Source organism: Nymphalis io, chromosome 20, assembly GCF_905147045.1.
Source record: "Nymphalis io chromosome 20, ilAglIoxx1.1, whole genome shotgun sequence".
Taxonomy (NCBI): domain Eukaryota; kingdom Metazoa; phylum Arthropoda; class Insecta; order Lepidoptera; family Nymphalidae; genus Nymphalis; species Nymphalis io.
Window position 1 is genome coordinate 3029749 of NC_065907.1, and position 25996 is coordinate 3055744.

Below are 25996 nucleotides of genomic sequence, written 5' to 3' on the forward strand. Positions count from 1 at the left end.
TTGCAACTCAAACCGGTAGTTTAGCTATCTGCTTCCACATCCAGGCAATTCAGTTGATATCCTAAATCAAGAACGACACCATCACTGACATGTCATACATTACTCTGGAATTCCTTCAGGATCTTCTAAAGGATGAATATCCTGATGTTATCATTCAGGATTTTGAGGTAAGTAAAAGTAGGTCGAAAGTTTTTTAAGTTTCGATTATAATAAAAATATATTTGTGATTTTTTATATATTATAAAATATTGTTTATTTAGTTAAAATATTTTTTATTTTATCTATATCATTCACATTTTTTAAAATACATAGTTTATAAATATTCGGAAATTAAGCCATTTTAAAATAAATTGTTATCATAATATTATAATAAAATGACTGTAATAGATATATGAAAATGTTTTCTTATCTTCAATAAAATAATAACGTTCCATTCCACTAAATGTCTATTTCGTTCGTCATAGTTCTCACTACACTAGCTAGATGTCGCTGTACTGTTTTGGTAAAATCCTGAATCGCGATGGCTAAATTTCTTGCCGTTTAATGACATCCCACCGAAACTAAACTTAAAGCATACTTACCTGGCGTAGGGGATACCGTGATCATGAAGGCGGTTCCCCCAGAGCGAGACTTATCCATTGCACTGCGGATGGGTTGACCTCTGCGATTATCCCTAATGCGGATAACTCGGACGCGTAATTTTTGGTAGTGGGGACTGCGTACGCGCCGTCCCCCTTATAATAACACGAATATGTACTAATTGCCAATGTATACTATAAAGAGTTAACGAATTTCATATTTTAATTAAAAAAATCTATAAAAACGGTATACGAGTCATGCACAATGCACGTCTGTCCTCAACATATCGGTGCCTCCACTTACTTTTTGAGTAGTAGAAAAAAAAAAACAATGTTTCATAATCAAGTCCTGAAGAAACGGATTTCATCGGGTGATGAGATAGGCATTCATCATTCGCTAACCGATCTTTTCCCCGTTACTGTGCTGTGAAAATAAATAACATATTAACTTTAAACGTTTTATATAGATAAATATTACTTTTAATACTTTGCTCTTCAAAAAAATATACTTAGATGAACGCGTAAAAATACGTGGGGAGTATTGTTCAATGACTTACATTAGTATGGTTGGTTTAAAATAACAAAATATATTCATATGAATACCTTATTTTGCCCATACGAAGTCGGGACGGGGACCAATAAAGCTGACATTAAAATTTATTCGTCAAACCAATAAGGTATTCGTAAATAAGGTCTAAGGCATATTATACTCAGTACAATGTAATAAGTTTAAAATTATACACGTAATAAAAATATATATAAATTTAATTATATATCATTATTACAAGTATATAATTGAGAAAGACGAATCACTACTAATAATTAATATTAATATGGGAGTTCAATAAAGTATGATATTTTGATTTTTGATGTTAATTTAGGGAGCTCCGGGATCGAAAAGAGGAGACAACTATACGTCAATGGTTTATAGAATAACATTGAAGGGGTCAAGTAAACATTTGGACTCAGATGGGACAACCGAGATCATTGAACCCTGGGTGGGTTCTATTATATACAAATGTTTACCCGAAAGCATATTACGGCGAGAAGCTTTCAAAAGTGATGAGCTATTCTGCAATGAAGTCGCTTTTTACACAAAGATATGGCCAGCTCTGTCGAAATTTCAGAGTCAGTGGGAAAAGGTCACGCATCCCTTCAAATCCATACCGAAATGCTACTTGGCACAAAATGATCTGGTCATTTTGAAAGATTTGAAGGAACTTGGCTTCGTGATGCCAGATAGGACGCAGGGCTTGAGCTTGGAACAGTGCTATTTTGTGTTGAAGCATTTGTCGCATTTTCACGCGCTTTCTTTGGCTATGAAATATTATGACCCTGAAGGGTTCTATGAGCTGTTGAACATACAAGATGGAATTTCCGAGGGTAAGATGTACGCCTATCTATTTATACCGGTTATTCTCGGTAGAATCTATATTAATACCACTGCTAGTTTCCCTACAATTCATTTTAATCATGTTGTTACATGCCTAGATGGGTAAAATGTGCGTTTTTGCGAGATTTCGAAAAATCGCCAGTTTATATTGAGGCAAGCAATACTGTGATGTCCTCTTGGCCGATTTCGGCACGGCGGGCAATCTCAAGATAGCTTAGCCAACTGCGCAGGATATATTATCATGTAAACACAGTTGCACTATTTTAATCCGATGGGACAGCGATCCGACACGACCGGAAAGAGTTCAGGCACAGAACCACTCATTTCTCACTTCCTAACTCCGGGTTGCTATTGACTTTTTATTGTTAGCCCGTTCTGGCGTTTGAACCCGGAATCTCGGGATCTGCAGCATTAATCTAGCCACTAGACCAACAAGGTCGTCAGGTTATGTACTTTTTACTAAACTAAGGTTTTATTTAGCAGTTGGACGTTTACAGTCGATTAGTTTTGACTTTAGTTTTACATTTGCATAACTTGCTTTAATTTTCCCAGTCTTTTTCGTCGCTGAAAACGAAGACTACTATAGGAGTTACTACAGCGAAGCAACTCGTAACGCAATAGCTATGGTGGAGGAAGAGTTGAAGGAATCGAAGGATAGGGAGAAATACCTGGGTCCATTCAAACGGTTCTGCAATGAGGATACCTTCTTCCAGACTATGGTGGATATGGTGACTCCAAAAGAACCATTAGCAGTCATCTGTCATGGCGACTGCTGGACAAACAATATGCTGTTTAAATTTGTAAATGGAGACATTGCTGAGGTCAGACTATTATTTTATAATAGTACTTGTAATTTATTTTCTTTTCTAATCTGTAAAAGTACTCGTTCATGATATATTTCCAAAAAAGCACTATTATTACTTTATTTTTGATTTTCAGATGTACATAGTAGATTTCCAGCTAGCTCGCTACGCATCACCAGCTCTTGATTTGGCATTTCTCATCTATCTTTGCTTGGAGCGGCAACAGCGCGCGGAGCACACACCAGCTCTGCTAGAGTACTACACGGATGAGCTGCACGCCAGATTGCTGGAGATGGGTGATGGAAATATATTGGACAGGGATACACTTTTCGATATGTGAGACGGACAGACAGATGTGTTCCTTAGATAAGAAACGATCTTATAATTGTTTTTATAGCAGCATACCTAATGGACTGAAGACGTCATTCTAGCTAACTGACGATCGAAGGCAAAAGCAGTGAAATTTATGCTATAGCACTTATATATTAACTGTACTTATGTGTTAAATTATTACCTCAGTTTTTAGAATTCACATCATGCTTGGCTGTAAGAATTTGATGTTATGAAATTAAAACTGTAAATTTATTTAGAAAAAAAATATTATAAAAGAAACAATTTCAAGATAAGAGAAAATTAAAAAATTAAGGGAATATTAATCCTATACAGTAATATATACATGAGTTTAAGCTTTTTATATATTAAGGGTTTTGTAAATTCATTTTTAGGTTACAAGATGAGTTCAAGAGAAGCAGTCGCTTCGGTCTTGGGATTGCTTTAGATATGTACCCTATTATGACGTGTGACAGTAACGAAGCTCCAAATCTTTATCAAGAAAAGGTATATGAAAAATGATGTCATTATAAGCTATTTATCTCTATAGTTGCACTTTTACTCAGTTTATACTAATTACTAATAAACTATTTATAACTGCCTCATTGGTCTAATGGCTAGAAATAAAGCCGCTGACCCGGAGGTCCTGGATTCAATTCCCAAGTTGGGCTAATAAAAAGTTATTGGGTTTTTCTGTAGAATATTCTCAATAGCAGCCCGGGGTCTAGAAATTGGAAGTCTGTACACTCCCGTGGCTCGGAAAGCACGTAAAGCCGTTGGTCATGCGCCTGAACTCTTTCCGGTCGTGTCGGATTGCCGTCCCGTCGAATTATGAGAGCTAGGGAATAGAGAGTACACCTGTGTTTGCGCACATACTTGTGCACTATAATATCTCCTGCGCAGTTGGCTAATCTCTCTTGAGATTGGCCGCCATGGCAAAATCGGTCTGGAGGACCTTACTAATAAATTAATAATATATAAATAACACAGAGATACTGACATATGTACATCGACATTTTACATTTGAGCCTATTACCAAACAATAACCAATTTCGTTGGTTATAATTAATTTAAACTTTTGTCCAGGAAAGTGAAGTCGCTCCATCTCATGATTGCGTCAAGCCTGTTTGGACATCCAACGCTGATTGCAGAAAGAAGATGACAGACTTAGTTATTGAACTCGTTGATGAAGGTCTTATATAAATATAAAGATTATATAAAAAAAAATATTTAATTTATATTTAACCGTTTTAAAGTGACTTTATTTAATAAACTTCTGTTAGAAAAAATGAGTTATAATTTGATTTAATTTATCCTGGAACTAGATACAGAAAAAAAGGTGTTACACCACAAAAATCATGCTTTTTTCCTTTTATATAGTAAAAAAATACATGATAAAGATTAAAAAACTATAAAAAAACATTCTCAATGTACATGGACTAGCGTTAAACCCAAACTCAAGCGGTTCAAGTATTATAAACCATTGAAGCTACTATCTTCTGGTTCCATCATCAGTTCAACTGGATAATACCAAATACTTAATTGTATTGTCATCGGAGCATAAAGATCTAAGTAATAATAAGAAGGTTGTTATAAAAAATAACGGTGCCAATCGGTTCAATTGTTTTATTTATTTTACTGTATTCGAGGCACTTTTAAATTATAGTAATATATATAATTGGATTATTTGATTTTCTGATTGAATGTCTTTAATTTGAAAATAATATCTTATTTGTCAATGAAAATAAAATAACAAGAAATATACCTTCGGATATAAATTTATTGTATTTTAGTAAACAATAAACACATAAAATAAAACAATTGGTGTTAACTTAAGAGTTATTCAATAGAGCCATGCTTACTTTGTGACGATAAAATAATTCAAGATCTATAAAAATAACTATAACGTATAAAAATCAGATCGTTTATATTAATTTTTAATGTGAAAATAGTCATTTATTATATAATAACACGTGTGAAAATTGCTATTTAAATATTTGTACAATTTTAAAAAAATAGGGTTGTCCGTAATTCATTTTGTGAAATGGTACTTGGACGGAAAAATTTTGATAATTTTTAAGACCATTACAAAATTTGAAAAAATAAAATGTTTTAATCGTATATCCAAAATCGCACTAAAATATTTTAAAAAAGAACACTGGTGTAAACTAAGATTAAAATGTTTAAATTACCCGTACAAAATCGTGGCACAATAATTACAAAACGAAAAATTAATCGTTTTCTCATTTGGATTTTTTTTATTAAAATTAAAAAAATATAATAAAAACTTATAAAACACGTCAAAAGTAACGTACGGGCCGAAATGATAAACCAGACCGATTTTTTTTTCATTTCTAAAACAGATCTAGACGTTAGACTTAAAACAAAACTCAGTCATTGAAAACTTCAGATTATTTTGAGATTCGAGCACCTTATCTGAAGATTCCAATAATTTATTTTTTATTTAATTGTTATTTCATACATTAATACTATCGCATTTATAAACCTTTATACTGGTACAGCTTAAAAAATTAATCACAAATATTTTTTTATCTGTTTAAATTATGGTATATTACGCGCCAAAAAATCTCGCATTCCAATATTTGGTTTTATTTAACAATAGGTTTTAAGCCAGTTTGAAGAGATGTTCCTCTGCCTTTAGAGGCTTGGGTCGGTCTCATGAATCCAGAAGTTCTGTTAGGTGTCTTAACTGGAGGTCTTGAGATGCCTACTGAACTTCCACTTGATGACGACCGGGATGCAGGCATCCTCGAAACTGGTTTTGGGATCGGCTTAGGGATGGGTTTGACTGAAGAAGAAGGTGCCCTTTTCACAGTCGCCACCGACGCTGAACTATTCAAAGAGCTTCTAGAACTTCTTAATGATGCACGAGATGTAGATCGTTCAACTCTTAAAGAGCTGGCTCGTTTTGGTAGACCACGTTTCGGATCTAAGGGTGTCCGAGGTGGCGTCCGTGTCTCTTTGGTAGAAATTTTCTTTGGAATTTCTGTTACTTTTTTCGGAGTTGGAGATTCGCAGTCCATATTACATCCAGACGAAGCGCCCTGTGACGCGCTTTCCGAATTAAGGCTTTGCGTTTCTTCGAAACCTTCATCGTTTAACTCGTGTTCGCTTTTAACTTTGGGGATTCGAGGTGACGTTGTCCTTTCCGTAGTGGAAGGTACTTTTTCCAACTTTGCATTCATAGATTTTCTATACGCGTTCCTTGACCACACTCCTGTCGGTGTTTGAGTTGGAGATTTTAATTCTCTAATGGCTTTTTGAACATCCTCCTGGTTAATTGAAGTTTGTCGCCTCATTCTCGAATATGGTATCGATTTGTTATCTTTAGTAGGCGTTTTATCTGTGCCACCTACGCTTTGGCTTTTTAATCTGTCCTGCCAACGTTTTAATCTAAAATCTTTATCTTCTTTCACTGTTTCTTCCACGGGCTTAGCTACAGCTATTTCTTTTGGAGAGTCAATTGGATATGAAGCTTGGATGTCTAATTTAGACGGTCTTATTACTTCAGTTTCTGCAACTAGTTCTGGTTGACTCTCTTGTTTTTTTTCTTCTTCTGGTGAACTTGATTCTGCATTACGTTTATATCTTCTCGTTCGTCTAGCTGCAGAAAATCTATCAAATTGTCCATCGCCCAAAATTTCTTGACATAAATCTTTCATTTCAGTAGTAGCTTTATCATTGATACTAGAATTAGAAACAAACGGTTGGTATTTCCGACATGGTTCCCTTTCTGGAGGAGGTTGGAACATTTTTCTTTGCACTGGTGGTGTTTCTATATTGTCTGAATCTATTTCGACTCTATCAGATTTCGCAGCTTTTATTTCTTTTGCAGTCGTGACAGTTATGTCGGGTAGTTTTCGTTTCTCCTCCTCAGTTATTGATACTAGTAGCTGAGGGGATTCCACTTGCTGGCGCGATCTCTGCCTTCTAAGTCGCCGCATCTCTTCGTTTTCTTCTGTTTTTCTCCACGGCAACCTGTTATCTTTCGTTTTTGGTTGGACGTCTGAAAATGATAAAATATTTAATGCATAACTTAATTCAAAGTGTTCACAAAAGTCAAAATTAATTATAATTGGAATTTGCGTCATTGTGTCGTTATTTCAGAGTCGTTTTATGAATTTGTCGTGTTTAAAGATTTTTACTATTATGTTATTAAATAATTAGATATAATTCAGAAATAATTAAAAAAACATTGGAACGCAATGTTTGTGTACAGTAGGCAATATATGTCTCTTACCCTCGACGGCTTCGATGGCCCTCACGAGGTCCGTGTCTGTGGGCACGGCGGGGCGCCACTCCGCCCGAGACTCTGCCAGTGTGTCCAGCGCCGCACTACGCTCACTCTCTGAAAATAAGTTTTAATTTTATTAGTGAGTTCTTATATTAGTTTATAAAATCTAAAGGTATGGTACAAAAACTAACAGATATTTAAGACAGTTCTGACTATTAATGGACCATTTAGTATAAATACAGTTTTAAGCGACATTGAGTTCAGGGAAACTAAATGAAAAGTATAATGCGCAATTTATCTAGTGTAGTAAGTGTCTACCAACCGGAGTCGTTTTCCGAGGCGCGCGCGTGTGTGTGCGCGCGGCGCGTGAGTGCGGGGCGCGGGCGACGCTCCTCTTCACTGCTGGCGCGCAACCACGACTCGATCTTCTGTCTCCACTCCCTAGAAGAAACATATCATACATAGAACCCGTCTAAAATATACATATTCGTAGTTTCCGATGTAGAATCGACACGATTTCATAATTATTTTGAAGCGAGTATTATTATTACAAAGAAAAACTCGGTTCTCTTTTATATATTTTTATATTATATAATAATGAATAATGAAATATACTCAAAACAAAATCAAAATATGTTCATAAGTATTACAAAAGTCAGAAAATTTTGACAAAAACTGTGACTTGTAACTTGTAACTCACTTAGGCCCGGTATTGGTGGCGTCAGGCACAGCGGGCGAGGCGGGCGGCGAGGCGCGTGGGGAGGGCGCTCGCTCGCGCTCGGGCAGCTCCAGGCGAGCGCGCACCGGCGCGCGACGCGACCACGAGCGGTCTGCAACGACCACATAGTACGTGTAGACCAGTTTAGTCATTTATACCAAATGTAAAGTACAATTTTACATTTTTTTAAATTATTTGATATTAATATGTATGTGTTGTGTTAACAATTCGTCTCTCAAACCATCATAACAGCATGTAAAGGAGAAATTTAGTTAGAATTTCTTTTTCGCCTTAGAATAACAGGTAGGTAGTCTTGTAAATACAACCACAAATATTTATTACAGTTTAGTTAGTAAAGCAAAATATCAATTTTTTTTCGGACATACCCAGACTTCCCCAGGCGTTCCTCTCGCGCATCTCGTTAGCCGCAGGCGAAGAATGCCGTAAGAACTCCAGCAAACCATCCTCGTCGTCACCTGGACTCGCTCTGCTACGTCTTCTTAAGCTTCCAGTTGGAGTAACATCTGAAAGTATAACCATTGCTCATTTTATTTTCAAAATCAAACTTCGATTTTTACCATATTTAGACATACATAAAGTATTAATATTTACCTGGTGACGGTGATAAATCATGTGGTTTCCTTAATGATCTTCTACTGAGACCATTGCGTATGTCCAGAAGAAGTGACTCCATCAGAGATTCACAATCTGACGCTGGGGTGCTGCACACACTTCCACCTTTAACAATATTAATAGATATGTTTAAATTTATTTTTATTATGTATATAATAGGTAGCATAAAATGTACAGCAATAATTGTTACAAGTTATATACATATATTGATAATTTTATAATCAAATACATAAATTATAATATATATATAGGAGTGCCGTTGCTACCTGTCCTGGCCTTGGCGACGGAGGCGGCGGCCTGGTCGCGCGCGCGGCGCCTCGCGGCCGCCTGCTCCTCGTGAGCTTTCCTCCTCTCGTTATCATTTACCGCTGAACGGAACTTGCTACAGAACGTAACAAATATCTGAAACAAATTAATATGATATGAGTTTTGTGATCTTGCTGACACATTCATAATTAAAGTAAAAAAAAAAAACACATTGCAGATATATTTATAATAGAACTCCATAAATAGGAAATATAATTTTCATACTGAAATACTGTGTGTAATAATAACACAATATTATGTTATTTGGACTAGTGCATGGAAATTATTTATAAAATTTAATAAGCAGTTTTTAGGTATAGTTAAATTCTGTTAACGATACCTTGAAACACTCCTCAAGTTTAAAAGAAACGGGATCTTCGCAGAAGAACTCTGCAAGTTGCTTTCTCATACTTTCGACTTCTTCCATATCTTTGTTTAAAGCTGACACCTCCCTTTCAGCAACCTGTAATAAATTATTCCGAATCGAGCATTTTTTTATAAAGTTTCAACATGAAAGAAATTGGTGATTTAGATATATAGTCTAGGAACCACAATATATATTTACAAAGAACTACTTTCTGCCCATTGCTTCACCCGTGGGGAGTAGGTGTGATTCACCTTAAGTCCCTATTATACCCTTAAAAACATTTTTACGTGATAATCGGTTGAATAGTTAAGACTTTCAATATCAGCATTCTTTTTACTAATATACTGTAGTTTTAAATTAGTTAAAGATTATACATAACGAAAGGAGACATAAAATAACTTTGAACAAATTCTGGTCCCTAAAGGATTTAAAAAAAAAGTCGGAATCCACATTAGAAGAAAATAACTAACCACACTAACACTAGATTTATATGTAGAAATATACTAAGTGACAAAGAAACATTTGAATTGTAAACATTTTGATGTGGAATAAAAAGGCTTACTATACATAACGGAGGAATTATAAGAACACAATAAAAATTACAAAAAATAAAAGTCTTTGTTGACAATAATTATAGAAAGTTACCTGCAAAAAGTCTCCCATTTGATTCTTTATATCTTGATGAGTTGATTGTATGTCTCTCTTGAGATTGCTGATCCTCTGAGCGAGTGTGTTGATCTCGTTGTGGAGCTGTTCGACGCTTGCTTTGGACGCTTCCTCTAAAACTCTTATATCGTCAGCGAAGTGTATCAGCTCCTTGTTTTTGCGTTCCGCTTGCTGAAATAGACATTTGAAGATATTAGGAAATACCTGTATTGTACGTTTTATTACACAGATTTTGTTTTTACACAGATAAGGGATACATTTCCGTTTTGATTATGTATTATAGTTTATTTCTCTTGTGACCAAACTTCGGTCACGAGGACAAATCTTAAGCAATGACCGATTGCGCAGGAATTATTTACTATGAGCAAATTTATGGAGATATATAATTATATATTTACCAATCATTATTCTTTAGATATATAACAATTAAAATTATTGTTGTCTTCTCCAATTATAACAACAAAGAAGAAGGTATAAATAAGAAATTTAATATATACATATTTTTCAAACGTTATCAGTATTATTATCAAATCAGCCTTACCAAAGCGACATAGTGCATTAAATTCATGCCAGGCTTATTAGCGCGAATGTCTGACAGCTTCTGTAACGACGATAGCTTCACTCCTGCAGCTCCCCCTGCGTATCCACCAGCGTTCAGGAAGTTACCAGCTATTAAAGCTATATAAAGTACTTCCTGTAAGCAAAGTATATTTTGGATTACAAAAAATATAATTTTTGATTGGATTATATAAAAATATTATGTTCAAGATGTCGTGGTTATCGAACTTTTTTTTTTTTTTTTATAGAATAGGAAGGCGGACGAGCATATGGGCCACCTGATGGTAAGTGGTCACCAACGCTCTTAGACATTGGCATTGTAAGAAATGTCAACCATCGCTTACATATCCAATGCGCCACCAACCTTGGGAACTAAGATTTTATGTCCCTTGTGCCTGTAATTACACTGGCTCACTCACCCTTCAAACCGGAACACAACAATATCAAGTATTGCTGTTTTGCGGTAGAATATCTGATGAGTGGGTGGTACCTACCCAGACGAGCTTGCACAAAGCCCTACCACCACTACTTGCTCCTTGAGATAGTTTAAACAAATTAATTAAGACTTTTAAGAATAACAAATCTAAGGAAACTAACGGTTTTGCTTATTAACGTTGTCTTGCGAGTGATTAGTAAAACAATGTTGTGTCTTCTTCTTTCAAATATCGAATCAAATATGACAAAAAGAGCGAAATCTCCACCAGAACAAATTATCGCTACTGATATAATTTTTGTCATCAAATTGATGCTGTAAACGCTTATAAATATTTCTTTAAATATTAGTGGAATTACCTGTATAGCTCTGGAAGACATGAGATCGTCTCCAGCTACCAGAATAGCGTTGATCGCACTTTCCAAATATCCAGCGGTAGATGACCATTCTTCTTTTAGAAGCATACACTCGATTCTTAATTTATAACTGAAACAAAATGATGAAACGTTTTACGAATAGTTTTATCTAACTTATGGCTAGAAGTAAAAAACAGTCATAAGAATTGATTTTATCTATCTATTAAGTAGTTTGGTAGGTCTCTTAAATCACTTACTTCGGCAGCTGGATGAGTTGCAGAAGGAATTTCTCAGCATTGCCTAATTTAGTGACGTCACCAGTGAAAGCTTTCAGCATTTCGCATTCGTCAATTTCGGGTAGAATTTTGAGTAGACCACGCAATTTTTCTGTACCGATATCATCGTGAGACCCCTCGCGGATTAATTGTATGATGTCTTCGTTGGAACTAAGAAAACAAAAAAAAATATTCGAAATAATAATGAAGAATATTTTGAATGAAATTAGACGAAAAATTGTATTTTGAATGAATATTTAGAAACTTAAAAGACTTAATAGTACCTTCTAAACTGCTTCAAGAATATATTGACATTCAAGCTACGCTTTCCATCCAGAAGTGTGATTTCAGATGGTTCTTTTCTCGGCTTTCTTTCCCCGGAACTGTCGCAGATAGGACTTCGACCGAGACGTGGTGATGATCCAGCTGATCCGGGTGGTTGTACCTGAAATTACAGTTATTAACCAGTTTAATTTTTTGTTAAAAGAGTCCTAAAGACTCTAATGTGTTATAAAGAGGTAGAAGAAGACTACGGTTATTATAATCCAGACTTTTTTTTAATATATACCTGTTGACAGAACAGTCCTTCGATTTCGCTCCAATCTAGTTCTGACTTTGGTGAATGCTTGTGACTTGACGCTACGATTGACCAAATATTATTTTGGCCAATAATCTGAAAATAAATTATTGATATGAAAATTTTTGGTAGTTTTTGGTTTCTTTGCCAATAAGAGAATAGGATTTTAACAAAATCCTAGTTTATTTTGAATTTTATTAGGATTAACTATTTTTAAGCAAACTTAATGATTATTTATTCTTACGATTATTACACATATTTAAGAGCAATTTGAAAAAAAAACTATTATTATATACTTTGTTATTTGGTATCTTGTTCCAATTGATGGTCTTCATCTTTGTCTTCGGTAGTGGTATCTCTTGCTGTGGTAACTTGATGTTTTGCGCTGGAGGTGGAGGTGGTGAGAGGGCTGCTGGTGGTGGTGGAGGGGGAGCACCGCGCGGTATCGGTGGGGCTGGTGGAGCTGGAGGAGCTGGTGGTAACGGTGGAGGCACAACTGTAATTATCATTAATTATATAATATCAATATAATAAATAATTATAGTTAAAAATAATATCGTTACGAAGAATGATGAGATTTAGCAAAGTTTCAAAAGAAAGCAAGTATTTAACATAAATATTATAAAATATACTAGATGATTTAAAAAGCAATTTACCAGGTGGGGGTGCAGGTGCCGGCGGTGGCGGTGGTGGTGGCGGAGATAACGCTCTTTGTAAGCTTTGTTTGCGATTCGATCCTGCCGTGTCTCTATGTTGACAAGTGCAGCCCATTTTAGCCTGGAATATTTGTATTTTTTCACATTTAAATTAAAGAGTGGTTATTAATAGGTGACAGATATATATGCCTAATTATTAATTCAACGAAATATATAAATCTAATTTTATGTATATTTATACTTTTTGAAAATATCCAAAAAGCCTAAGAGATTGCTTATGTGCATCGTTCGTTCCATAATTATTTGTTTTAATTTAAATGTAACAATAACTATTTTTCGTTGTTATTGAAGTCTACATATATAATAATAATGTCCTCCAGACCGATTTCGGCCACGGCGGCCAATCTTAATAGAGATTAGCCAACTGCGCAGGAGATATTATAGTGCACAAGTGTGTGCGCAAACACAGATGTACTCTCTATTCATAACTATCATAATCCCGTGGGACGGCAATCTGACACGACCGGAAAGAGTTCAGGTGCAGGATTAACGGCTTTACGTGCTTTCCGAGGCACGGGAGTGTACACACTTCCAACTTCCAGACTCCGGTCAGCTACTGAGAATTTTTTCTATCAGAAAAACCCAATAACTTTTTTATTGGCCCGAACTGGGAATTGACACCAGGACCTCCGTGTGTTCGGCCTTACATATAGCCATAAGATCAACGAGGCAGTCAAATCTATAAATACAATCTATCAAAATCAATGTTAATAAAACAATTAATGTCATAATTACCTGAACACTTGGCGCTCGCAACAGTTTTGCAGCATCTTCTCTTGTTTCTAGAAGTGTTGCTCTGTGCACTAAAGTTTCAGCTGTATCCCAAACGATATCGCTGACTGGTTCTTTGGGGTCTATTCGAAGTAGGTGCTGGAGTATGCTCAGGAATGGAATCTCTTGGGGTGTGTCTGATACCTGAAGAGGAAATGGTAATAATTTGTTTGGTAATTTATTTCGAATATCTAGTTATTTTGCGATAAGAACGCATTTTACAGTTAAAAATAGTTTTTATGTTTATTTTTTATTTATATATTTATTGTAGTAGTTAAGACGTGATATCGTAACAAACTAACACACTCTCGTAATTATGATATTAGTAAGGATTTAATAGCCTGTACATATTATGATTAAAATTATACATTTTTGCATGTGGACACATATATGTGGAAATAATATGGACATTGTGCTAACAAGAAAATGAAGCCACTTGAACAGTAATTGAGGTAACTAGCGTAGTACAATAATGTGGAAATTCATTTAAATTTAAAATATAATAAATAGACAATATAATAAAAGATAACGATTATTTTACCTGTTTTAATATAGCGTAAAATACATCCAAATGCGAGTTAAGGTTGATTCCACCAGGGCCTTGCGCCTCATCACTCTCTCTCTGCTCCTCGAAAACATCGAGTTGCACGCCAAGGTTTGGATGACTGGCAGCTTCATGCCTGGATGAAGAAATTAATAATCTTAGCATATTGATTGTATTATCTATTTAATCTAATTCTTGATTAGGATGTTGAATCTATTATTTATAAACCCAAGCATTTATTAAATTCAGAAGCCTCATTAAAATATTTTTTACTTAATCAATTGCCTCGTTTACTTTTTATTCTCTATTTTATTATGTATTTTGAAAATTGTCTTCATTGATAATTTGTTTTCTATTCATATTAATTCATAAAAGTAATTAAAAATAGAATCGGCAAAATTTAATTTCTTATTTTCTAATATTATAGGTTTTATTTTAATAACATGACAGAAAAACCCTATAATTTTGATTTCATTAATACCTAATGTAATAATTGGTTTGAATTGGTTTGAATGATTATATGATATACTGTATGATAATAGCTTCATAGCATATGCTTTCATAAATGTATATTAACCATTCTAGATAGTATTCAATTTAATCAACGGATTTTAAATAAATATAAGTATTTAAATAAATGCTGATATTTCTGTTTACATGCTTTATAAAATGCTTATTAAACGACTCATACTCCATTATCCGCGTAAGATTATTCATAATTCAAGCAAACCATATTTGGTTCGAGACAGATTTGCCCACGCACAACCTTTTTTGTCATTTTGTTGGACACAGAGCTTCGGACTTTAGACCGGAACGAGTAATTTGCAAGCTTAGTATAATATCATATAATTGAAAGGAAATGTGGTGAAATTACTGTTCGTACTACATATATTCACTACAATTGTATATATAATATATTTTGATAATGATTTGCATTAATGATTAGTTAACCAAAAAAGTTACCCTTAACAAACCCGTTTTATAATTGATTGTTATTACCCCGAGTTACTTGATTGTTATTAACATTAATAAAATTTATTTTTATAATGATACCATATCTTTTTAATAGTTACTGGATAATTAGAAACACGTTTCATTGCAAAACGTTGGTTTCGTTACTGGACTAAGATTTCAGTTGACTAATAGGTCCGCTTCGTTAAAATAATTCGGTGGGCCGCTGCATATATTAGTTAGTTCCCAGTTAGTGATTGCTTTATTTAACTTGTTCTTACAAAATACTAGACATTAGAACATTGATTGATTGTACTACTAATTTTATCTGATGTCCGATTTGCTTCTAACATGTCATTAAGCATGATAACGTTATTAAAATAATTTGTCAGTTAATGGCTTCAAAATAGCGGATCTCAGAATAGGGCGAAGGTAACCGGTGTCCTAGCAGCTATAGCTATTAAAAATATATTAAAACTATACACCACCATAATTTTAGTAACAACTTAACCCGTTTCGGTTTCGCATAAAGACTACGTGGAACGTTTATATTGAAGGACAAAAATAAAGAAAGAACCTTAATTTTTTGGATCAAGAATTTTGGACGTACCCAGAACAACTCGGCAACGTTTCATCACAATCGGATGAATGGTGTAGGAACGCATAGAGAACAAATGTACAAATATTAGTATCTATTTATTTGTAAAAGAAGATTAGTATATATTGAATTATTCAATTACACTTCGTTATTAGATTTGGGCGTGTTGTGAAAATCACGACTAAACTAAGAGCCGTAAAACTTTTAAAACAAGCTACTCTTGATGAACTAAATTAAATTTTGTTTTCTCCATTTAAAAGTAGACTTCCCGTACGCATTAAGTGTGAATATTAGTTTGACTAAAATGACTTCTAAAGACATGTTCATAAATCTTATAGCCAAAAGCACGAAGTGAGGGAAAAATGCTGCGCCTAAGTATAATTCTGAAAATAATCATCAAAAACGAGTCTATCGCTCATGTGGTTCTTTAAAATCTACTATATATATATATATATATATATTTTCAATGAAATTATAAATGCAAATTTTTCTAATCACCAATCTGTTTTAAATAATCATTTATGCGATAAATAGACCGATTATTATATAATATTACAATGCTAAGATATATGCAGAAGTAGTTACTTTCTTCTGCACATAATATAATGAAGCTTACTATACCTGTAATAAAAACCATGTTTCTATGTAATACTAAAGCAACATGAACTATTAATACTGAAGTAAATTTAATTTAATACTTCGAATTATACAAATTTTTTGGGTAAAGAAAAACTGCCTATATTGTAACGCATTAATATTATTTTTTAAATTTATTTTTATTTATAAAATCTGCTAGATAGTAACAACGCATTGTTTGTTATTTAAATGTTTTTTTAAAATGATAAAGCAATACTGTACTAGAGTCACGATCATCATGTTTTAAATTACCAAGACGTTGTATTCGAATTACATTGCAAAAAATAATGAAATATTACTGTTAGACTCGATTGTTCTTATATTCAACTTCTTATGATCGTGTTGAGTTTTAAAATGTATTTTACTTGAAGTAATATAATATATTTGCGTGATTTCATAATAAATACATTTGCTGATAAATTAGTAGGTATTTTGTTTCTTCTTGAGCAATCATATCATCTCTCATCAATCATCATTTGATTTCTTTGATCTCTTTTGTTTGGGGTCAACGTCCTTTCCTCTGCCACTTATCATATAGTTATACATTATATTTATGTCTTACCTTAGGTTACTAAGTGTTGGAAGCAGTCCAAGTCCTGTAAGAAAAACATTTCATTAAAATCGATACGTGTAGATGATGTAATTTGTAAAACAATTGAATGCGATAGCTCGTGTATGTTCTTTATTTAAAAACACTTAAACGAAACTTTTTTTTTTAAATATTTAGAACCAATGTTTTTAACATTCAGCATTTCTTTAATATATGAGGACTTTAAAATTATTTCCTAAGTATTTATGTTATATCCTCACCAATAAACTCATTCCTCACTCGAATCCTATCTGGTAAGCGAGGGGCGGAGATGATGAGACAGTTGATGAATGCAACGAGCGCGGTCTTGTAATCGATGGTGGTAGCGTTCTTCAGTTCCTCTACCACCACACTGAGGCGGTAACGGTCACCTTTGAGAACCTATATGAGATGCACGTGATGTCTTTAATATGTTTAGCATTTTGCATAGTTCAAATATAAAATTAGCCCACCTACTAAATGGGAAAATAATTATGATAAAAGATAAATTTCAGCTAAGTTCAATAATAATATAAGGATCTTATTAAAAAACAATAACTTGATGACGTAATATCCTCGCGCTTTATTGGAATTAAACGCATGATTTTAGACTTAAGGTCAACGTGATCGAGTCACCGAATCATCTTGACTTCTATATTATTACAAAATCAATCTAACCTTATATCTGACGAGAGTGTCAACAGCTCTTGCGTAGCCATCAGCGTTATAAACGCACAGAGCTGACAGGAGTTCGAAGACCTGGAAAATTATACAAAATAATCATATGATTCAAACAATCCTTACGATATATTATCGTTACTGTAGGATAAACTTTAAAAGCAATTTAAACATTTTCGTTTTGAAAGTTTAATGCCAGATATTTGTATTTAGTAAATAAAAGGTAACAGCATTTTACTAATAAACTAAACTTCAACGAGAGTGTTTGTTTGTACTTAATTCATAAACTAAATATTAACGATGTTTTATTATCTGTGAAAACTTTATTGTTGCAACAAATAATACAATTTTCATTGATAAGACATATCGCAATTTTAACAACAAAAAATTTAACAAAAACTAACTAATGAAATAAAACATATAAGCTCTTCAATCAGTGTCATGTGGTTTAATAGAGTAGAATAAAGCTACAATTCAATCCGTAAGTGTTGAGGAAATTTATACTAAGCGTATCGACCAATCAAACATATTAACTCCTAGCTAAGCCGAGAATGAGGATGACGTCAGACAGTCAGTAAAATTGGCCAATACTTTTCATCCAGTTTTCAATCTACGTTGAATACAAGATTGTGGTATTTAAGAATTAAAAAATGAGCTCTATGTAAAACGTTTTATTCCTCAGACACGAATGAAAGTCAAAATCATAATTTCAAATAATTCTTTCTAAAATCAAAATATGATTTTTTTATAATGATCGCGTTACAAATACCATAATGATATAAGAGCAAGCGAATGATGATGAATGATGTTGAATTTTTAAACGCAGTTGAAGCAAATGGTTAGTTCATAATTTACTTGTTTTTTAACAGCTGCAGTGGGCGATGTGAGAGCAGCTGCAAGCTTCCCAGCATACTCAGCGTGCTCCACGATATAGTCCAGACCCACTCTACTCTCCATAGTTGTTCTGTGAACAAAAAAGTAATTGGTTAGAATTACATTTGGATTAATTTATCTTGAACATTGAAAATGAGAAGATGAAGCTTATGTTTTAATGTAACAAATTATTCACAGAAAACCGATTCTTGTAAGTTACAAATGTTGTAACATTTTATATATTTCTATTTATATTTTTTTTTATGGCGGCCAATGTCAAGAAAGATTAGGCAACTTCACAGGACATATATATGTGTATAAGTGTGTGCGCACACAAGTGCACTATCATAAACCGGTGGGACGGCAAATTACAATATCTAATATATAAATAACATAAATTATATCGTAGAACAGTACATAGGATTATTTTTTAATCAAGTAATTCGAATTAAAGCTCGAAATCACAAAAAAATATTGCACCAAACTACTAAAGCATATACTCTTGAAAACAATATGGTTTATTCTATATATATATATATATATATATATATATATATATATAAAATATATTATTTTAAAAGGTCACGAAAGCACCATTGTTACAAAATGAGCGAAAAGTTTGCCTGAAAATGGCCCAATGCTGGGCTGAACCCTCATTTCCTTTGGAGGTTTTCCACGACACTGCTGCAATGCAGGTTGATGGACTAAATTAATCACAGGAATATTCAATAAAAACATCCCGGATTTGAACAGTAAATATTCAGTTAAGATTCACGTGCTAGACCACTGAGCCATTTCGGCTTTAACATTGTTATGTTAAAGAATTAATTCATTTTTACAACCGACGTTGATCCCTTGGCGCAGTGCGACGTCACGCAATACACAAAAGACTTTAGTATTTAGATTGTATGCGTCTCTTTGTGTAGACTTTCTAATGAAAGTATATCGATTTAATATTCCCCTTTGACATAACATATTATATAATGATGTTATTTGTTATGTATCCAGCTTAAAAGCCAACAATCATATACGTATATATCATGTACGTTACAGGCGAGATATTTATTATGAGACTATTGCATTAAGTCTTGTTTATAAATCATATTATATAATATAAAAATAAGCCAAATATATATACAAAATACTAATGCGGCACAAAAGACGGCTTTATCAGTTATTTATTGCAGACTTTTGGGTTGGGATATATTAAAATAAGGATTGGGGTGAGCGGTGTATTTATACATAATAAGTACGTAATAATACGTAACCATTACACATATAAAAATCGTAAAGAAATGCGGTAAAATATGCCAATAAATATTATTAGTTGCAAGATAGGTAACTGTGGGAATGTTAGGATAATAAAATGATTATTTATTTGTATTATTATATGTATATTTTTTTAAACAATTTATTTATGTATTTATCAATTTATTTACGCGAGAATCGATACAGACAGTTTCATATAATAATAATGTCCTCCAGACCGATTTCGGTCACGGCGGTCAATCTCAAGAGAGATTAGCTAACTACGCAGGAGATATTATAGTGCACAAGTATGGGCGCAAACACAGGTGCACTCTCTATTCTCTAACTCTCATAATCCGATGGGACGGCAATCCGACACGACCGGAAAGAGTTTAGGCGCAGGACCAACGTATGTAAAGCGCTTTCCGAGGCACGGGAGTGTACACACTTCTAACTTCCAGACTCCGGGCTGCTACTGAAAATTTTCTGACAGAAAAACCCAATAACTTTTTATTGGCCCGACCTGGGAATTGAACCCAGGACCTCCGGCTCTGATACTTTACATCAAGTCACTAGACCAACGAGGCAGTCAAAGTTTCATATATTTTGTCATTCATGCTAACCACAGACTTAAAAAAAACTTAAACGAATTAAACTTTATACAGAATATTTTATGAATTTTTTTATGACTTCTTTGACATAAACTGTTTTTATATGAGAAATTGAATTTAGGCACATGCAGTTTTCCCCACAAGCGAGGAAGTCGAGTACGAGATGAATTAAAAAAAAATTAGGCACATGAAAAGTGGTGCCCAAGTTTTTTTCACAACTAAGCAGAAGGTTACAATTATACATGAAAACATTGCTCTCCGGAATTTTAACTCGCGATATTCACTTAACTATCCATGGGGTCAATTCGACTCTGTATATTTCCATTACAATACAATTCGTATTCCTATATACAAATGTTACATCTCGGCTTTACTTTATATATTTTTTTTATAAGTATTCTTCAAGTTTTCTCACTTTACGTTCTGTGTAAGCGTTTAAATTAAAGTGAAATTCTTCGGATCGATGATCGGAGGCATCTTGCAACAATTTCCAGTCGGATGTCAATGAAACTTGCTTGTGTCAATGCATATTAATATCCTGCATGGATAAAATAATGTACCTAAGTGTTAGAGTGATTCATTATGACAAGTGGAATGAATGGTTTTGATGTCGACGAATGACTGAATGACGGAAAGGAAGAATGAATGCAAAGTGACAAGATCGATCTAATATCAATTAGTGTAGACGTATTAGTAAACATTCGATATTATAATGATTCTACAAGCTCGTAAATGTTGCACAGCTGAGCACAGAACGAATGTTTGTGTTGTCAAAACGCATTGGTAACAAGTGTCTGTAAAACTAACTTCAGTTATTACGCTTGTGTAATTTTTTTTAATGTAATCGTTAGGCAGATAGCCAATGAGCAACCTGACGGTAAGTGGTCACCACCGATAAACATTCGCACAGTAAGAAATATTAACATCCTTACATTCCCAATGCGCCACTAACCTTTGGAACTAAGACGTTATGTCCCTTGCGTCTGTAGTTAAACTCACCCTTCCAAAGAGAACACAACAATACTAAGAATAATTGCTGTTTCGCGGTAGAATATCTGATGAATAGGTGGTACCTACCCTAAATTAAATCAGTGATACTCAATAATACAGGTCACTATTTAAAATGAAAATATATTATTAGTATGAAGTAAAATACAATTTACGCTGAGCGAAGCGGGCGTGTAGCATAAAGTTTTTTTTTTTTTTTTTTATAGAATAGGAAGGTGGACGAGCATATGGGCCACCTGATGGTAAGTGGTCACCAAACGCTCTTAGACATTGGCATTGTAAGAAATGTCAACCATCGCTTATAGCCAATGCGCCACCAACCTTGGGAACTAAGATTTTATGTCCCTTGTGCCTGTAATTACACTGGCTCACTCACCCTTCAAACCGGAACACAACAATATCAAGTATTTCTGTTTTGCGGTAGAATATCTGATGTTTGCATTTTAAGAAACAAAATTATTTTTTTTTTTTTAATTTTATTGATGTTTTATACAAAATGCTTAAAAGCCAATTTTAAGATAAGAACTCGCGACATTTGCAAGAATGTTTCAATTTGTAGACTTGAATCTTATCAGCTTACATTTACATTTTAAAAATGGCAGATCGTTAATTTAATGTGTTAAAAGTTTTATATTCACACTACTTATAACATTTTTTTTTATTTACACTTTTAAATTTGATTTGTGTATTTTAATACATACTATCTAATATTAAAAAGGGATTTTTGTTCGTGTTTTTTTTGTGGGTTCACGTTATTGATACAATTTATAAAATAAAATTTGCAGATAAATAGCATTCATTTCTCTCACGTCTACACTTGCGATAACTATGGATGGAAACTGGTTCATATTTTTTATAAATTATATGTATAAAAATTGAATACACTGACGAAATGGTAACTTATCCAAAGATTCAGAGTCATCATGGCCAAGTTAGAACCCTTCAATCTTAATATAAGACAGGGATGATGATGTCATCCTGACCGATTTTGGTCAATCTTATGAGAGTTTATCCAAATGCGCAGGACATACTATAGTGCACAAGTCTGTGCGCAAACAACGATGCAGTCTTTATTCCATCATTTTCATAATCCGATGGGACAACAATCCGATATGCTTTCCGAGGCACGGGACTGTATACATTTCCAACTTCCAGACTCCGGGCTGCTACTGTGAATTTACATACATAACTATAACATGCTAGAGAAAAATCAAATAACTTTTTATCGGCCCCACCTGGGTTTGAAACCAGGACCTCGGAATCTGAGACCCTAATATACCAACGAGTCAACATTAGTGTGATATTAAAAAGCCGTTGTGAGTGTTTTGATACTGCTAGATGTAATAAATAATCACTCTAATTGAGACTTATACTAATATATTCCTTAAAGCGTTATCGTTTAAATATTTAAATATTATCGCTCTCAAGTACATTAATACTTTTATATAATTAGCAATTTCGATTTTCGTGTATGGATTAACTAATATTATAAATGCGAAAGCTAGTTTGTTTGTTACACTAAGCGTCCTAGCTATTCAAACGATCATAATGAAATTTTGCGTACACGTTGTCGGGGTACGGAAACCTCACACGCGGAAGAGTCCATGGATGAAAACAAGTAACCTTCTTGTAAAAACCAGCTTAGCAGCGCTTTTTCTTTTAGCTTGCTTTACCCGTACTATTTTTTTAAGCTGAAATCTTATTTCTGTCAAGGAATTGTTAAAATCGCTTTAATGGGTTTAGATTTTAAGTTATAAACATTCAAATCATATATCTTTATTATATTTGTATGCATTCAATATATTAATATTCTCAACACTATACATATCTCATATTAACATATAGAACGAAAAAAATAAATAAAAAAATAAAATAAAATTATCGATTGAATAAAACTTTAAATATAATGGTGCTTAAAGTAATCCAAATAAAAAGAGGATAGTGTGTGGGGTAAGATGTATAATTAGCAAATGTATGATAAGGCTGGCAACCACTTGGTGACCGGGTGGCGAGACCATTTGGCATCATACAGATTATACCGAAATACATAATCGTTTATGTATTAATGAACTTTACTGGTGGTAGGGCTTTGTGCAAGCTCGTCTGGGTAGGTACCACCCACTCATCAGATATTCTACCGCAAAACAGCAATACTTGATATTGTTGTGTTCCGGTTTGAAGGGTGAGTGAGCCAGTGTAATTACAGGCACAAGGGACATAAAATCTTAGTTCCCAAGGTTGGTGGCGCATTGGATATGTAAGCGATGGTTGACATTTCTTACAATGCCAATGTCTAAGAGCGTTGGTGACCACTTACCATCAGGTGGCCCATATGCTCGTCCGCCTTCCTATTCTATAAAAAAAAAAAAAAAACTCTAGACAATATAGTATACCAGCGAAGTATGCACATACCACTAGTATAGACTGCCTCGTTGGTCTAGTGGCTTCATGTAAGCCGGAGACCCGGAGGTCCTGGGTTTAATTCCCAGGTCGGGCCAATAAAAAGTTATTGGGTTTTTCTGTCAGAAAATTCTCAGTAGCATCCCGGAGTCTGGAAGTTGGAAGTGTGTATACTCCCGTGCCTCGGAAAGCACGTAAAGCCTGCGTCTGAACTCTTTCCGGTCGTGTTGGATTACCGTCCCATCGGATTATGAGAGTGAGGGAAGAGAGAGTGTTTGCGCACACACTTGTGCACTATAATATCTCCTGCGCAGTTGGATAATCTCTCTTGAGATTGGCCGCCGTGGCTGAAATCGGTCTGGAGGACATTATACAAATCTAATCTTATCTAATCAAAGGTACACTAACGCATAAATAATCACTGTTTAATTGTAATTTTATGTCAATAAGAGCTATTAGTTTTAAATAATTATATAAACTGAGACAACAATTTATTTCCTGTTACAAAATAGTCGTAAATTCTTAAATTTCATCGTAGTTTCGCTATCCGGTCGTCCTTACCGCCAATGCGAGCAACATAACGACTCTCTATACGGTACAAGACATGAAAAAAAAGTTGGATAAAATTGTTTACTTTTATTTTAATTGAATTAAAATGACTGTCTATATACGAGCCTAATATTATATATTTAAAGTGAGACAAATAATCTCAAAATATACTACGCATAGGTTCGTCTGGTCCAAACGCCCCCTGCGCCAAATGTGTCCAATATTAATACATATATTTTATTTATATATAAAAATGAAACATGACATATCTCATAGTCGTGTATAGAATTTGTGAGTGCTTTATTAAACTGGTCTAGGTTTCTATGGCGAAGGCGATCTCTTATTATAGTGACAGGAGATTGTTTTCATGATTTCATTTATTATCAAACAATACAATTATTTTAATTTATTATGTTTAACGAGGCTTTTTATGTTTTAGGTAAGCAGACGGGCAAATGGGTCACCTGATGGTAAGTGGTAACCACAGCCCATAGACATTGGCGTTGTAAGAAATATTAACTATTCCTTACATCGTCTACGATGATATATCTCTTGTACCTGTAGTAACACTGGCTCACTCACCCTTCAAACCGGAGCATAACAATACTGAGCATTGCTGTTTACCGGTAAAATATATGATGAGTGGCTCTGCTCATGTTTAAAAAAAACATATTTTATATGCAACAAATAAATTCCATACAAATATTAAATATGTATGAGCTCTTTATATTTTGCTTAAAAAACTACGAATAAAAATTATTAAAAAAGTATATATATAACGTTTTGTTCGTATTAAAATCGTTTGCTTATAACTTGGACCGCATTTCTCAGAGAAGGCTAACGGCCCACGCGTTCCATGAATGCCAACACCTTACTGGCTTACTGTACTTCGCCATATAATATGCGAAAAAATATTTCCCTTCCATAGCATAAATATCTTTTAACACTCAGCTCTTTATGAGTTTCAATAAATGTAAAGTTATGTTAATTTAGCTCATCTCACTTTGATATATTGTAGAGATAATTAAATTTCATAATTTTGTTTTTATAGTATTACGAAGCTAGACTGGTAAGTGAACACCTGATGGTAGGTCACCACTCATAGACATTGGCATGATTTTTTCCGACATCTTTCAGCCGATTTACATAAGACCATATTCAATTATACACGTGAACCTTACTTACGAGTACTATTGGTGAAAACTGTAAGAATCCGTTAGGTAGCTTTTGTGTTTATCGCATTCAAACAGAAGGACGCGGCGCACTTTGTTTTATATGTAGTGATTACTTGGTAAGCAAAGTTATGTCAGTTTGGAGTGGGTCTCCGAAATCGATTAGCAAAACAATATCATTTATATCGTCATTTAATATTTTATGACCCAATATAAACATATGCAGCTATTAAATATGTCTATGCACAGACAGACAGATGTCTTTATACTTATCATAATATTATTACACTTAGTCATAATTGTTTATACAGACTTTAATGTAACACAAACCATATGATACCTAGAATGTTTGAAGTCAGCGTTCCGCTTAGCGTAAGTTAATATCAACTGATAATTAAACGTTCATAATATTATTAATTTGTATA

The 25996-nt window shown here is 33.9% G+C and overlaps 3 protein-coding genes and 1 non-coding gene across 4 annotated transcripts in view; 2 read left to right on the plus strand and 2 right to left on the minus strand.

Moving 5' to 3' along the window:
* The first annotated feature begins 37 nt into the window (after positions 1–37).
* Positions 38–4385, plus strand: LOC126776500 (uncharacterized). The gene is made up of 6 exons (XM_050499077.1): positions 38–167; positions 1460–1961; positions 2524–2792; positions 2911–3110; positions 3500–3611; positions 4191–4385. The coding sequence occupies exons 1-6, from the start codon at positions 90–92 to the stop codon at positions 4305–4307; spliced, it is 1278 nt and encodes a 425-aa protein (XP_050355034.1). The 5' UTR covers positions 38–89; the 3' UTR covers positions 4308–4385.
* LOC126776630 (U1 spliceosomal RNA) lies at positions 574–735 on the plus strand. Its single transcript, XR_007669962.1, has one exon. It is a non-coding gene; the product is annotated as a U1 spliceosomal RNA (small nuclear RNA).
* Positions 4386–4864: 479 nt separating the features above from the next.
* The window catches only part of LOC126776470 (inverted formin-2), a 100540-nt gene continuing 79408 nt past the window's right edge, over positions 4865–25996 (minus strand). The window contains exons 5-26 of the mRNA XM_050499002.1: positions 18566–18674; positions 17711–17791; positions 17275–17434; positions 17027–17060; positions 14277–14415; positions 13700–13879; positions 12905–13025; positions 12545–12744; positions 12240–12344; positions 11956–12116; positions 11654–11842; positions 11400–11526; positions 10591–10743; positions 10029–10220; positions 9357–9479; positions 8977–9112; positions 8690–8815; positions 8464–8601; positions 8060–8189; positions 7682–7800; positions 7366–7473; positions 4865–7131 (exon numbers count right to left, since the gene is read on the minus strand). Coding sequence (XP_050354959.1) covers positions 5714–7131; positions 7366–7473; positions 7682–7800; positions 8060–8189; positions 8464–8601; positions 8690–8815; positions 8977–9112; positions 9357–9479; positions 10029–10220; positions 10591–10743; positions 11400–11526; positions 11654–11842; positions 11956–12116; positions 12240–12344; positions 12545–12744; positions 12905–13025; positions 13700–13879; positions 14277–14415; positions 17027–17060; positions 17275–17434; positions 17711–17791; positions 18566–18667 — 4242 coding nt within the window. The 5' untranslated portion in view covers positions 18668–18674 and the 3' untranslated portion in view covers positions 4865–5713. The remainder of the gene's footprint in view (positions 7132–7365; positions 7474–7681; positions 7801–8059; positions 8190–8463; positions 8602–8689; positions 8816–8976; positions 9113–9356; positions 9480–10028; positions 10221–10590; positions 10744–11399; positions 11527–11653; positions 11843–11955; positions 12117–12239; positions 12345–12544; positions 12745–12904; positions 13026–13699; positions 13880–14276; positions 14416–17026; positions 17061–17274; positions 17435–17710; positions 17792–18565; positions 18675–25996) is intronic.
* The window catches only part of LOC126776503 (synapse-associated protein of 47 kDa), a 187407-nt gene continuing 172409 nt past the window's right edge, over positions 10999–25996 (minus strand). The window contains exon 11 of the transcript XR_007669955.1: positions 10999–11132. The gene's annotated coding sequence lies outside the window, so the exon portion shown is untranslated. The remainder of the gene's footprint in view (positions 11133–25996) is intronic.

Bases quoted from the DNA above. Each gene is read 5' to 3' on its own strand.
- LOC126776500 (XM_050499077.1), top strand. From the start codon at position 90: ATGTCATACATTACTCTGGAATTCCTTCAGGATCTTCTAAAGGATGAA. The intron at 1,962-2,523 runs GTAAGATGTACG...TAATTTTCCCAG, and splicing joins ACAAGATGGAATTTCCGAGG to TCTTTTTCGTCGCTGAAAAC. The intron at 3,111-3,499 runs GTGAGACGGACA...ATTCATTTTTAG, and splicing joins AGGGATACACTTTTCGATAT to GTTACAAGATGAGTTCAAGA.